We start from the raw sequence: 15,019 nt of genomic DNA, 5'->3' as shown, positions 1-15,019 counted from the left end.
ATGTGTTTAATTCAGCTTTTTTTCTTTTTTTTGCCTTGTCTGGAGCTGCAATTTCACCAGTCATTTAACCAGCATTAACATTTACTGTGCACCCTATTACTGTGTCTGAGGTGGTAAATACTAGCGCGGAAGATACGTTAAATATAATTTAAAAATGAATAAACACAAGGGTTTTCGCATTTTTTATTGCACCTTTTGTTAGCTGTTGTCTGTTATTATTTATTTGTCTATACATATGTTTTATATCATACAATGAATTTTCAGTTCTTTTTTGTGAAGTATGTAGGTTTATGTAACCGGTGAAGGAGGAAGTGGCTTGGCATGATATGTAAACTGTACATTCTTCCACAGAGTAAGACATCATTTAGAGAACTGTTTTGGCTTAAGTGACACTGGAGTCTTTTCTGCACACTAAACTTGCTGTAGCTACAAGTGAGTGAAACTGGCAATATATGGCAAAAGAGAAATGCTGATGATGCTGATGATGATGTTTCAGACCAAATGATGTAGGAGGATATTGTAGACAAGTTGGATATTATGGTCAAGTTATGTTTCCACGTAACTGGCTAGCTGGTGTGCTAGTTCTGTTTTAAACTAACTAGTTAACAGTTGAATTGCTTGCTAGTTGTTTACCACTTTGAGGAAGGTGAGGTTTAAAACGAGTAAACATCTGAAGTAGCTAAGTGCATTTCAGTAGAATGTGAGCACGTGCAGTCAATGTGAAGGTGGTCAGCGGAAATGCCTGTGAAGTGAAGGCAATGAAGGCATAGTCTCTTTTTAATTTTTTGTGGTTCTGTGTGTCATGCTTCATTCTGAGCCTCTGCATGAAAGTCATGGCGTGGAGGAAGGAAGCATTTGGCTCGGGCAGATAAGCGTGTCTCAGGGCAGAAATGAGAGCCCTCTGTGAAACAGCAGCATCTCTCAAGGGAAGCGCCCTCCTACTTTTTCATGATGTTTTTATCTGATAAAGGAATTGCAGAAAATGCAGCCTGCATCATGCCTTTAGTACTGTAATTGTCTCACTTTGAAAGTTACTGCACACACCAATGTGATTTGCATTTCTTACAGGTCTTGCCTCACTTGTGTCTTGATGTAGAGAAAATGGTATTCATTTTGTCTGTGTAGTAACTCTGTGTGTAGATATTCCTCTATTTACAAATTCCTCAAAATACATTTTGCTTCAACATTTCTGACAGTTACGGGAATATTTCTCTATAAATTACTCAATCCTGCCATAACAAAATACACAGCAAAAGACCTTTTTTTTACCTTTAAAATAATAATTTATTTGGTGTGTTCTAATGCATGTACCCATTTTGTAAATAGAGGAATCTGTGTGTAGTTAAATAGTTTAGTGTACATAGATAGCCATTTAGTTGTTTTGAAAAATCATGTCCAGTTAGGACATATTTTTCATATTAGTATTTTATAAAGAGCCTACCGTTATACTGACCATGTCAATTTTAATCATTGATCACATAATGAAATTTAGCTGAAAAATAGCAAGGTATCATTTGTAAGCATTAACCTCATTGTAATTTAGCTGTTTTTTTATTCCAAATGTAAAAATCAAGGCCTGCATTTAACAGAAAAAATTAACAAATTTTTATTGACTAATATTGTATATGTTCTATATGTATAAAAAAAATTATATATACACGTATATGTGTGTATACACACGTGTATGTATGTATATATATAACATATGTGCGTGTGTATTGCTGGAGCTCCCTCTGACAGCTGTGCTGAGTGTGGTGTTGAAGCAGGGGATGACTCGCACTTTGCTGGCACATGCTGTTACAGAGTTCTGGAGATGAGTCCGCTGTGCTTTGGTGGGACCAGATCCAGGAGGGAGTACACACCGCCAACCAGGACGAGGAGGAGGCCTTCAAACGTAAGCCGCAGCCTGTACACTCAGAGACAAACCAGGACTTCACTAAAAATCACGCCTTTTTAAAGGACTTCCCTTTTGAAAGGATAAATCAGGGTGTCTGAAAAGAGTGGAAAATGTGCAAAATACCCTATAGTAAAGTCAACACATTTCAAAGTAAACCCCTGGGAGAAGTGTTTAGCCAGACGTACCAAGCACACAGCAAGTAAATAAGTCTTACATCTGATCCTTTTACAACTTGCTTCTTCCCACACTACTGGAATAGTCAACACAGGCACAAGCAGGTAGTTTGCATTTTGTCATCTAGGACTGCACCAGTGGCCATCTTGTTTTTAAGAGTCACTGTTGTAGTATTGAATAATAAAGCTGTAACACGGGAGGGTGTGCATTATTGCTATTATTGGTATGACAGTGATGTGGTCACTAAGTAGGAGGCAAAGCCGAATACTGTCAGCATTACTGTCTGTCAGTACAGTGATGTAGAATCATGGTGTGCACCCACTGCCCCAACAATCCTCAGGCCATACCACATGATTAATTGGGCCACATACCTCTGTGAAGTGACAGTGAGTTTGATAATGGTAATGGGCAGTAGCTACACAAAGTCTTTTAAGGTAATTTCCAAGCGCGGGGTTCTTTAAATTAGCTACTCTCAGCAATCGATAAGTGTTAAGCTTTCTACCAGAGTGCAACACATTTTTGGTATTTGCAATGAATGCTAATGACTATCAAAGAAGTAACTTTGATGATATTTTGATATGTCAGTGAATGACAGTTTGTTGTGGATTGTGGAACAATATAGAACATGATCAGAAAGGTTTCAGTAACACACAGCTGGAATGGTCCGATCATGCCGTTTCTGTGAATAACAGCACAGCTGGAACGCAGGTTGGCCAATCGGATTGCATGGTTGCAGCTATCAGTTCTGTAATTGCCATTACTGACTCATGGGGTATGAGGGCATAGCTGAGCCCAGTTTAAGTGTGGGACTGAATACACATGCTGTTGTGTGAGAGTCACCGCGCTGTTTGTGTTGCAGTGGCCGGCGCGGTGGCAGACATTAACAGGGAGGTGTCAGAAGGGGATGCTCAGAGCACCCTGCTTGCTCTGCAGTCCCCCTCCGCTGGTCTGAGAGGGGTTCTGCCCGAATGCGCAGACACCTATCTGTCAGAGCTGTCCCGGCAGCAGACCCTCAACACTACTGAAGGTACCATCAGTCCGTCACCTGCTGAACTAAGAAAGCTGTAGTGAACACAGACCTGCAGTATATTACTGCAGTATTGTTACTGCTGTTAGCTGTTTTCTGGCCTACACTGGGTGGTGTAAAAATAGTTTAAACATTCACATACTGAACGTGCGTTCATATTCACGTTGTTTGTAGATGTTGTTTCTCAGGTAGACTTGTCATTTTTTAAATTTTCTCACGTTTTTCCCCTCTGGTAGGCCCCAGCAACAGTGTATGGGTGAAACACCGGATCAAGGACAAGTACGACTACTTCTACAACTTGGAAAGCAAGGAGGGCACATGGGTGGAGCCTGAGGGCTTTGTGCACAACAACAGCCACCTGACCAAAGAGGAAGTCCAGGTGGGGCGGATGTTCGCTAGCAGGGGTCAATTCCGCTTAGCAGGGGGTCACAATGATTAATGTTTACTCTGCCCCTACGGTCTGCCTGCAAGCTCTGGTGTACTGTATGTATACACAAGGATGACGCATGTATATCAAAGCAATGTAGCGCTCATCTGTTTCCATCTGAACCGGTCTGTCCCAGAGCATCGTGGGATGCGTGACAGCAGAGTACAACCGGGAGCAGATGTGGTTGGCCCATGAGCCGCTCATTGTGCGGCTGCAGGCTCGGGTTCGAGGCTACCTGGTGAGGCGGGCCCACGCCGAGCGCCTGGATTACCTGCGGCAGCAGGAGCCCTCCGTTATCAAGCTGCAGGTGCGTCCCTAACCCCTAACTCCCCACCCCTCATCCCCCACTCCTCACCATCATCCTCCGTTATCAAGCTGCAGGTATGTCCCTAACACACATGGAACTGAACTGCACTCTGGTTTTAAGCCGCGCATTACCAGGGGCCAGAGATTTGTATTGTTTCACTACAGATGAAATTAAAATGGCTTTAAACAGACAGTTTCCATGTGTTTTCATAACTGAGAACAAAAGAGAGGTTAAAAGGCAGTCGAGACCATCATACTTCCGAACACAAAAATCACCAGCGATGGGACCCATGTCGAGTGGTTTATTCTGTATACCTCAAAAATGTTATCGGCAGCATGCATTCTCTTCACATACACAATGCCTGTGTTGGAGTCATTGTTGGTGATTCCCATACCTTTCTGTAGGCCTCTAAAATGCCTCAGCAGTAGTTTATCCTACATTTTCTTTCTCTGGAGAGGACACACACAGCAAATATAAAACAGAAAAGGCAAAGCAGGCAGAGAAACTGAGGTATTGAAAAAATAATCAATTTCAGTCAAACTCAGTGCTGTACATTGAGAGTTATAAATCAAGGACTTGAGTCTTGACATTCATATCATTTAAGCACTGTTGCATGCAAATTCCAGTTTGTCAAAGATACAGTCACTATGTTTGTATGAATAACATACAGATGTTCAGAACAAAGCCTAGAATATTGAGTAAACCACAGATGCACACAAAATCATGTGTTCCACGTTCTCACGGCAGAAGCATGTTTATATTCAGTAGGAGGTTAGTGGACATGCTGTGCATTTAACCTGCTCTGAAATAACCCTTGGGGTTCAGGTCCGTGTGAACTTTGGATGTTTTCTCAGAACATTTCAGAATGCATAATTCCACATCATTCCTTTATTTATAAATTTTTCATAAGTGCTTTGGCTTTACACCGAATTTTCACAGTTTTTTTTTGATGATGTTAAGAGCTATGATGTAAGACGCCATAGCCAAATGCTGACATACCGCTTAACATTTGCTTATTCTGTTTAGGCTTCCTGGAAAGGATATAAACAAAGAAAGACGTACAAGAACAGACTTAGTGTGCTACAAAATAACGTAGCTGCTATCGTCAAGGTAAGAGATTTGAAGAACGTGTGATTGTAGAATGTGAATGTGCATACAAAAATATAACATATAAATATACAAAGTAAAAGGCTATTATGTAGGCCTCCTTTTTGAAAATCCATTAACAACTTCTTATATGGCTTTCCTCTTCTCAAGAAGTGTTGGACATTTGCCATTTCTGCAGCCCATATGCATTTTAGACCAAGTCTCAAAAGGCTTTGAATATGTGTTGGTTTTCTTTCTAGTTTTGTCCAAGAAATGACTGTATTTCAAGGGATATTGTCATTTTAGCACGATGTATACATCGAGGCATTTGTCTTCCTTCATGCAGATACAATCATGGGTGAAAATGTGGAGACTGAGGCGCAAATATTCAGAGAGGCTCCAGTATTTTAAAGACCATGTAAGTCACCCGCACTCATACACATTATTGAATGATGCGAAGAGATGAAACACGACAATAAATCCTTGCAAGTAAAAAGCTGAGTGGTCAATATCAGCCCGAACATGCAGATGGAATTTTAACTGGGGCCTTGTATTTCATTTTTACTTTTTTGATGTACAGGAGAAGGAAATTGTGAAGATACAAGCCTTCCTTAAAGCCAACAAAGCAAGAGATGACTACAGAACCCTGAGTGAGTCCACCTCTTTTACTTTAGATTTACTTTGACAGGTTATTTCCCGTCAGCAACTTCAAATTTGCATGGGCTGAGGATACTGATGTAGCCCTGCCTACTGGACAAGTATGCACAAGACCTGCACACTGAGATCCACAGGAGTGCCTTCAAATAGCCCACTCTTGAATAACACGTATTAGCACATGAAAAGATCTCTTTGATTTGTTCTGTTTACCGTTTTTGTTTTTGTTGTGTACAACTGACTTTGTACTGTACTGACTTTCTTTTCACTGTCCAAATTTAAAGTGCTTCCATGAGCCTGGGACAAAGACAACACTTAAGCCTAAATTAAAGTTTTATTTTTTTAATCTGTGATATTTACTTGCTATAAAACCCGATATACTGATTTTGATCAGTAGTAACTCTTACTCACATTTTGTTGTCTGTAAACGATTTATGCACAAACCCAAAATGCTCTGAGCTATTGGTCATACTGGCCATAGACTAAAAAAATAAATGTGTGCTTTTGTGTATTGTATTCTTGTCACCGCCTTTACTCTGGCACTCATTGCGCTGTTTGAAGTTGTTGAAGTTGAAGTTGCTGTTTGAAGATTGAAGGTGTATCTTATTAGTTGCCCTATACCCTGTAGTTGTACAAATTGGGTAGTACTGTGTCCTCAAACAGACCTTGCTCTCAGCTGAGAACTACTGTCTCATTGTGGAACTGTACACATCCTGTCCCCGTACTGTCGCTATACTTACTGTATGCACTTTTGTATGTCGCTTTGGATAAAAGTGTCTGCTAAATAAATAAATGTAAATGTAAATGTACAGGTAAATGCCAAAATAAAGGGAACACTTGAGTAAATGAGGGATATAAAGCATTGAAAGCAGGTGCTTCCACACAAGTCAAAGTCAAGTCAACTTTATTGTCAATTCTCCAATATGCACAGGACATACGGAGGATTGAAATTGCGTTTCTCTCAGGCCCACGGTGACAATACAACAGTTTGACATAACACAATGACGACACTGAGAGACAGGAACATGAATTTTCACAGAAAACAAGCTACAAATTACACATATTTACAGCAAGGGCATCCAGGCACATTGTAGGTTTATAAATATGAAGAATAAATATAAAAAATATAAATATAACTACATATTACACAGGAATACGATGTAGACTGTTTTTATAAGTAAAGTGATTGTGCAGATCTGTGTGAGTTTGTGTTTGAGTATGGGTCCTCAGTTAGTTAAGCAATTAACAACCCATCATGCTTACGGTCATATATGAAAATGCTGGCCAGGCCCATCTGGCCATTATTATGGCTACCATGGCTCCCTCACCATGTTCTCAACAAGTGGTCGAGTGCATGTGTGGGGCACAACAAAATAAACCTACCAGCCAGAGTACTTGTTTCCCATGGTTCTGGTGGTCTGTTATGGTGTCGGGTACATTCTCCTGCCATGGTTTAAATTCGCTAAATCCCTTACAGGGGAAGGTAAATGCCAATAAATACAAAGCCACTCTGAGTGATCACCTACATCCTATGGTCAAGCATTTTTAATCTGATGGGAGTGGCTCTCATCCACAGTAGTCACGGAATAGTTTGGTGAGCATGAAACCATGAAAAATGTAAACCATACGCCATGGCCAGATCTCAACCCAGATGAACACTTACAGGAGATTCTGGAGTGGTACCTGAGACAGTGTGTTCTACCACCATCTACAAAAAACCAAATTATGGAATTTTTCACAGAAGAAGAATGGTGCCGTATCCCTCCAGTAGAGTTTCAGACAGAATCTATGCCAAGGTGCTTTGAAACTGTTCTGGTGGCTTATGGTGACCCAGTGCCCTGTTGAGACACCTTATATTGGTGTTCCCTTTATTTTGGCAGTTACCTGTATTTCAAAAGTGTAGTCCTGTAATCCTTAAGAACTTGCAGATTTCCTCTTATAGTCTGTGCTCCACTCTTATTATTGATTGAGCATGGTGAGATTTTGTGCCTGGCTGACCTGTGCCTCTGTGCCCCCCCTGTAGCCGGGGCGGAGAACCCCCCTCTGTCAGTGGTGCGTAAGTTCGTGCACCTCCTGGAGCAGAGCAGCCTGGACCTGCAGGAGGAGCTGGAGGTGACGCGGCTCCGGGAGGAGGTGGTCACCAAGATCCGCTCCAACCAGCAGATGGAGAAAGACCTCAACCTGATGGACATCAAGATTGGCCTGCTGGTGAAGAACAGGATCACCCTGCAGGTCTGTGTGTGTGTGTGTGTGTGTGTGTGTGTGTGTGTGTGTGTGTGTGTGTGTGTGTGTGTGTGTGCGTGTGTCTGTGTGTGTCTGCATTGCTTTAGTGAATATGGTATTAATATAGATTTTTTTTTTTGTGTTTGACACATATGATGTATGTGGAATGGTACTCAAGCACTATCCAAACAGCATGAATCATCTGTAATATATATTGCCAGAGAATATATATTGCCAGCAGAGTCTTGTAGATTTTTCTCACCACTTAATTTTTCCCTTATGACAGGATGTGGTGTCTCACAGCAAGAAGCTGAAGAATAAAAAGAGTAAAGTGAACAAGGAAGATATGGCCATGGGAGACAAGCAGGGTATCAAGGGCCTGAGCAAGGAAAAGAGGAAGAAACTGGAGGCCTATCAGCACTTCTTCTACCTGCTCCAGGTCAGTGACCGCGCACCACTGCGTGAAGGTACCTGTCCCAGGTGCTGCAGCCGAATTGCTGCAGAAAATGAAATAGTGTGCGGGTCACTGTGTTTGTTGGGCTGTAGTTTTTGATGGCACACACACACACGTGCACATGTGGAAGTTATTTTCTGCTGTTACTCTCTTGCATGCAGACCAATCCTTCATACCTGGCCAAGCTGATTTTCCAGATGCCCCAGAACAAATCCACAAAGTTCATGGACACAGTGATTTTCACCCTGTACAACTACGCCTCCAACCAGCGAGAGGAGTACCTGCTGCTGAAGCTGTTTAAGACCGCCCTGGAGGAGGAGATTAAGTGGGTGTCGCTGTGGGAGGCGGGGCAGTGGGTGGGGCAGGTCTGTGTGGGAGGCAGGGTGGCTCCAGTAATATAACAGTACAGAAACCCTTTTCTCTTTGTACATTTGAACAGTGTTCAAATTTGAACAAAGTACAAATTGTGGGATGTCTGTTTCTACCAAAGAACAAAAGAATGTAACATTCTGTTACTCTGAGTGTAGCAAAAATTGGACACAGTTTTAAGTTTGGAAGGGATTTGTGCTGCAACAAAAGCTGACTGATTAGAAGTCAGCAGAAATGTTATACGTTTTGCCTGTAATTGGCTTGATATGCACAGACAAGCATTAAACTGCAGATAAGCTTAGTTGGGCATCTCCAAAAGTCACTACGGATATAATTGTACTCAAGGTTATTTTAAATATTTCAGTGCAGCATCTTGTTGAAGTTGAAGAGGAATTTTTGTGTCATGTGTTTGGAATTTAGCATTTGTCCTTCTGCATCTGCTTTGTATAGCATTTTTCAGAGAAACAAAGCTCAAACCAGCTGAAATATGAACGTACAGTATGAGTAGATACAGTATGTAAAAATGCAATATAAAAAATGCAGTTTCTTTTGGATTTGCGTAGTGAATTAGTTGCCCTTGGTTTGAGTGTCACATCATTCAGTAAGCTAAACTCATGTTTTGGCAGCTTTGGTGCAGATCTGTGTGACTGCATTGCAGTAGGGTTCAGTGAACAAGGGGGAACTATTTTCTGCCTCTTTTTTAATTTTGAGGAAAAACAGGAAAAAAAATCTCACCCCCCACTGCCCTCACAGGTCAAAGGTGGATCAGATCCAGGACATCGTGACGGGCAACCCCACGGTGATAAAGATGGTGGTGAGCTTTAACCGCGGGGCCCGCGGTCAGAACGCCCTGAGGCAGCTGCTGGCCCCCGTGGTGAAGGACATCATCGAGGACAAGAACCTGGGAATCAACACCAACCCTGTGGACGTCTACAAGGCCTGGGTCAACCAGCTGGAAACCGCCACCGGGGAGGCCAGGTGAGGTGTTGCACAGATGACTCAGGGCAGTGTTGTGAAGCACTCTCTCTGCGGTTAGCACAGCCCTCACAATGTGTTAACCAACAGTCAGGAGTGTGCCATGTCAGAAATAAATCTGAGGGAAATATTTACAGGTTTTGTTTTTTTGTTGAAAAATGGGAAATCACATTTCACCATTTTTGTATGAAGATAGTTTGGCTTATACTTTTTGCTGAATTGTAAACAGCAGGTAAGCTGATGCCACTAAAGATACTCTGTTGCTCATTTATTCCACAATATGAATAATTTCCAGAGTAAATAACAACAAGGCTTTTCTTATCTCTTTCTCTCCTGTCTATTTTTTGGAGGCACTCTTTGTTTCTTTCTGCTCTTTGTTTCCAGACGTATAACAATCGTAGACGTTTGATTGAAGTCCAGACAGGCGCTGTTGGTTTCCTGCGCCGGTGTTGATCCGTGTTTATCATGTTATTTCAGTAAACTTCCGTATGAGGTCACCCCCGAGCAGGCCGTCCGACACGAGGAAGTGAGGGCCCGGCTGGAGAACTCCAATCAGAACCTGCGTGCGGCCACTGATAAAGTGCTGAGCTCCATTGTGTCTTCCCTGGATAATATCCCGTAAGTCCTGGAACAGGAACCAAGGTCGCGGCACTGTGCGGACGGGAAAGACCTCACAAAGAAAGATTTATATTTACTTTTGTCTTTTTTGGCATACACAGGGGAACAGATCGTGGAGCAAGCAGTTTTTGCAACAATTCTAGGTTTAGTTTTTATACTAAGCACAATGAAAGGGCATTACACTTCTTGATTGAAAAAAATGTAGTTTGATGTAATTGCCTCTTTTTCCACACTGAAAGTGTGCAACTTGCACATAACCACAGTCACCCATGGTATACTAGCCACCAAGCTAAAGACAGTGATTGATTTTATGATTATGCCATCTTTGGCAGTCGAGTCATATTTCAACATTAATAATTAATGTATTATTTTTACTTTTGCTTTATGATTTCTTCCAGTTCACACAACAGCACTAGAATGAGAACCAATCACTATACAGGGAACGTCAGTAAGCGTTTTTTTTTTTTTTAAACGGCAAACTGAGATTTTGAAACTTTTAAATAGTTAATTCTGCTCTGTCACATAAAAGCGAGAAATGTTAACCAGCTCCACAGTTCACAAACAGTTGCAGTTTGAATTTGTGATAAACCGCATTCCTCATTGCCAAGTGCATGCAAACACTCCTTGGCTCCACACCATACAAAGCCTGTTTTGTAGAATGGTTTTGTGGTGCTCTGTAGACATGGATTGTGTATGAAATTGTTTGTCCACCAGAGGACACTGTTTCATCATTGTGCAAACACAAATGCTGAAAGCCACTTGTTCTGTGTTCCTCTCATTTGGTGCAGTTTCATGTAAAACGCCATATTGTGTGATTGTGCCTGCTTTGTCATGTGACTCCACATCATTCAATTGTGTTTGTTTGCATGTAGTTATGGCATGAGATACATAGCCAAAGTTCTGAAGAACTCACTGCATGAAAAATTCCCCGACGCCACGGAGGATGAGCTTTTAAAGGTATTTGCATCATTGTGTCTGCTGCCAGTCACCCGGCATTTTTTTTTCAAAGGTTTTATTTCTTTCAATATTTACTTAACTAAAAAAGGTACAAAATGTTATTTATTTTGGAGTTATTTTGGTGTTGTGGTTATTCCTAATTGCTAATCGCAAGGTGTGGTAATACATAACGCAATGTCTGATTATACTGGCATTAAATTATAGGCCCTTTAGCTCATTAATTGCCAGCAGAGGGCCACAAACACTGGGTCTCATGAGTTTGTCATTTCTCAGTTAATTTTGAGAAGCTCATGTGAACTACAGTACTACTACAGTTCCAAATTTAGCACAACTTTTGAACTGTACATAAATTAACATGAAAGCAGATAAACAATAAATATTCAATATTGCATCACTGAGCAGCCACACACTGTTTCACCATGTTGCATTAAATTTACAAACAGGATTTTGGCCATGAAAAGGCATGTGGACACTGTACAGCATCACAACAGGCCCACTTTGCTGAAGCCACTTTCTGATCATGTTATTCTGGCAAAGATGTACAGATACATTTTATTCAAATTTTGCTGTTAAAATAAACCCCAGTTTCATTTGCGGTGGCACTGTGTTAGAGGATAACTCTCGATGCGTTGACACCACTGCAGGAACGCAATGTTCTTTAATGATATCTTAAACTCTCATTCTACCATTATCTTCATGTCACAAAAAATAGACAAGTTGATAACCTCACAGCTTTGTGTAACTACACAGTGAACTTATCAACTGTGGGGAATGGGGGGGGGGGGGGGGGGGTGATTGATAGCCAGATAGAGGGAATTGCAGTGCCCAGGCAGAGAAAAGGCTACAGTAACCCAAGGTTGGAAGGAGCAACCTAAAATAATACATCCCCTTTGGCTGACTTGGTTGGAGTATAAACTTTGGGACTTCAGGGGTCATGAACTAAACTGAAATCCTGTTGCGAATCATTTTCCTCCCTCCTTTCCAACGCTGGTTCCTTCCTTCCTCCCCCCCCCCAAATCATTCGCCGTTCCACTGTCAGGCTGACCCATTAGGTATTGACTCCCCCATGCACACAGAGCATGGCAGTCTGTCTGGAGCACACATATTACTGTATATCTCAGCTGCCAGCCCAGTGCATACTGCCAGAATGGTAAAATAGCTCAGGGCTGGGTTTTATTGACCATCAGTCCAAACCTGTATGCTCATTTATTTAGCTGAATTTAATCTTAAAAAGCAACATCTTGACTGCTTCATTTGACTTGGAGTCACTCATTTCATGGTCTTGATAATCTTTTGAAATACTAGTAATCTAATGTCAGAAGAGATTAATTACTTCTGTGATCATGCTTTACTGTGATTGCATTGTAAATCATTGACGACAGCATAGGTTTCTTTAGTTGCACAGAGGCTGGGGTTACTGATGGTGTTTTGGGTTTTGTCGGCAGATTGTGGGAAACCTGCTGTACTACCGTTACATGAACCCCGCCATTGTGGCCCCCGATGGCTTCGACATCATCGACATGACGGCCGGGGGGCAACTGCACTCGGACCAGCGCAGGAACCTGGGCTCTGTGGCCAAGGTGCTGCAGCACGCTGCCGCCAACAAGCTCTTTGAGGGCGAGAACGCCCACATGACCTCAATGAACAACTACATCTCCCAGACCTACCAGAAATTCAGGTGAGAGCAATCACTGCATCTCCTAGACCTATCAGAAATTCAGGCAAGAGAAATCAATGCATCTCCTAGACCTATCAGAAATTCAGGCGAGAGAAATCACTGCATCTCCTAGACCTATCAGAAATTCAGCTGAGAGCAATCAATGCATCTCCTAGACGTACCAGGAGTTCAAGTGAGAAATGACAGTCCATTCCCCAGAGTTACTTGAAGTTTAACAGTGTACTCAACATACTTCTCATATGTTCTAACACAACATACACAAGGTTGCACTGTAAGGTTTCTGAGAGCAATGTAATAAAACAACATACAAGCCATTATGCTGTATACTAATTCATACGAATTTCCTTTAAATAAAAACATTATTTAAAAAATTAAAATTAAAAAAAAAATAAAAGCCCCTTTGCGGGGTTAAAGGGTTCAGGGTACATGGTTCAAAAAGGATGATATTGAACTTACAAATATCGTGCGGTATAGTAAGTAGAAATATGTGCTGTCAAACAGTTATCACGGCGGAATGTGGTTGCAGTCATGTAGCTAAATAACATTTTACTGAACATGTGATATCGTCTACGAACTTGCTTTTGCATTCATCTGTCTACAAGGTGTTAAAATTTGAGTTTTCAGGCAGAGAAAGGGTCTGCCATGCGTACGTGCCACTGGGAATGTGTAGTGGTAATATAACATGTCTTTGTGGGCTAATATCAATTCAGGGGGAAATGCCATGGAGTCCAAAGTCTGTTTACAGGAATACTTCACAAACATGACTAAATACAGGAAGGCAACATAGATAACATCACAGTTTATGTGACACGTCACTGGTCCTACTCCGCATGGTATTACAAACTTAAAGTCAGTGTTTGTTCTCTAGTCTGCTGCATACTAAAGTGGTCTAAGCAGTTGCTGAGTGCACAGCATGTGTGCCTGCATGCAGCAGGAGAACAAGCAGGCCAGGCCGGAATGCAGTCTGAAGAAATGTCTAAGTCTTCTGTCAGCAGGGAGGAGCAGTCTTCCATATGGCTTCCATTCCGAGCACAGCGGGACAGTGACCTTCCTGGAACACCTATCAAACCAATAGGAGTGACTCACGCTCACAGGAAATAGATCTGATCACGTGTGATCCCTCCGAAAACACTACGCGTGTTAGAATCACGCAGTGCAGTCCAGAGAGAGCGTGCAGCAGAGAGGCAGTTCTGTAATATGATTATCAGGATGGATGTGCTCGTGTCTGAGGAAGCACTTTATGCCCCTGGGAGCAGCCCTTTGGCCTCGCCAGGTCAACATCTGAAATCAATGCTGGTGTCGTGTCACAAGTCACGAAATTGCTATGCATTCAAGAGAATGTCCATATCACAAAATTATTCATCCTCAGCCAATGAAGGACTGTTTAAATTCAGAATTGCAGCATGTTATGTCCTTTTTTTCTTTTGCATTTGTGCCATTTTTAAACAATTTGTTTCACATTTTTGATTCACGCAGGTCTCATTTCATGTATTGTTTGTTAGCATTATCTTTCAGTTTTGTAAAGTGTATTTTTGCACACAGTTACCACAGTACTCTATTGTTTCGCTCCAGAGTTTTTTTCCAGGCAGCATGTGACGTTCCCGAGCCTGAGGAGAAGTTCAACGTAGACGAATACTCCGACATGGTGACACTCAGCAAGCCCATCATCTACATCTCCATAGAGGAGATCATCAACACTCACTCAGTAAGACTGGGGCCTGTTCCGCTGTAGAAGGCCATGCGGAAGGCCATTTCCATGTTTTGTTGCACCACATATGCCATTAAAGAGGCACTGTTTAAACCTAAAGCTGCAACAAACCCATGATTTTATGTTTGTAACATGGGATGTCTGATTTTATGTGGTAACATGCACAAAATATGTTTTATAGAATATATAAATGTATAATATAAAATGCTCCTAAAATAGAAATACAGGCATTTTCTGAAATTAATCACTTAAATGATCTCTCTCAGATGGACAAGGTTTAATTACTCTTTTCTTTGTTATTGTGTGTGGGACGATTGTCGTCTGTTGAGTGGGGCTAGAGAGGGGAGAGGGGGGCGGGGTAATTTGCGTCATCCCCGGGACAGAGGTGAATCTGGGGCGGCAGGCAGGGATAATCAACATCATGTGTGCGTGAAGTAATGCGGTCTTGTTTTCACTGCCTGTCTG

The 15,019-nt window shown here is 41.8% G+C and overlaps 1 protein-coding gene across 1 annotated transcript in view; it reads left to right on the top strand.

Annotated features, from left to right (window-relative positions):
- iqgap2 (IQ motif containing GTPase activating protein 2) overlaps positions 1–15,019 on the top strand; it is a 70,695-nt gene that overhangs the window by 45,399 nt on the left and 10,277 nt on the right. Inside the window, exons 16-30 of the mRNA XM_036526276.1 lie at positions 1,804–1,894; positions 2,931–3,098; positions 3,335–3,477; positions 3,662–3,832; positions 4,859–4,942; positions 5,265–5,336; positions 5,499–5,568; positions 7,596–7,804; positions 8,082–8,234; positions 8,411–8,574; positions 9,372–9,596; positions 10,071–10,211; positions 11,084–11,168; positions 12,614–12,846; positions 14,419–14,551. Of these exons, the coding sequence (XP_036382169.1) occupies positions 1,804–1,894; positions 2,931–3,098; positions 3,335–3,477; positions 3,662–3,832; positions 4,859–4,942; positions 5,265–5,336; positions 5,499–5,568; positions 7,596–7,804; positions 8,082–8,234; positions 8,411–8,574; positions 9,372–9,596; positions 10,071–10,211; positions 11,084–11,168; positions 12,614–12,846; positions 14,419–14,551 (2,142 nt within the window). The remainder of the gene's footprint in view (positions 1–1,803; positions 1,895–2,930; positions 3,099–3,334; positions 3,478–3,661; positions 3,833–4,858; positions 4,943–5,264; positions 5,337–5,498; positions 5,569–7,595; positions 7,805–8,081; positions 8,235–8,410; positions 8,575–9,371; positions 9,597–10,070; positions 10,212–11,083; positions 11,169–12,613; positions 12,847–14,418; positions 14,552–15,019) is intronic.

The sequence above is a fragment of the Megalops cyprinoides genome, chromosome 4 (genome assembly GCF_013368585.1).
Source record: "Megalops cyprinoides isolate fMegCyp1 chromosome 4, fMegCyp1.pri, whole genome shotgun sequence".
NCBI lineage: Eukaryota > Metazoa > Chordata > Actinopteri > Elopiformes > Megalopidae > Megalops > Megalops cyprinoides.
Note: the sequence above shows the minus strand (reverse complement) of the source record. Positions and strands in the feature narration are given on the sequence as shown.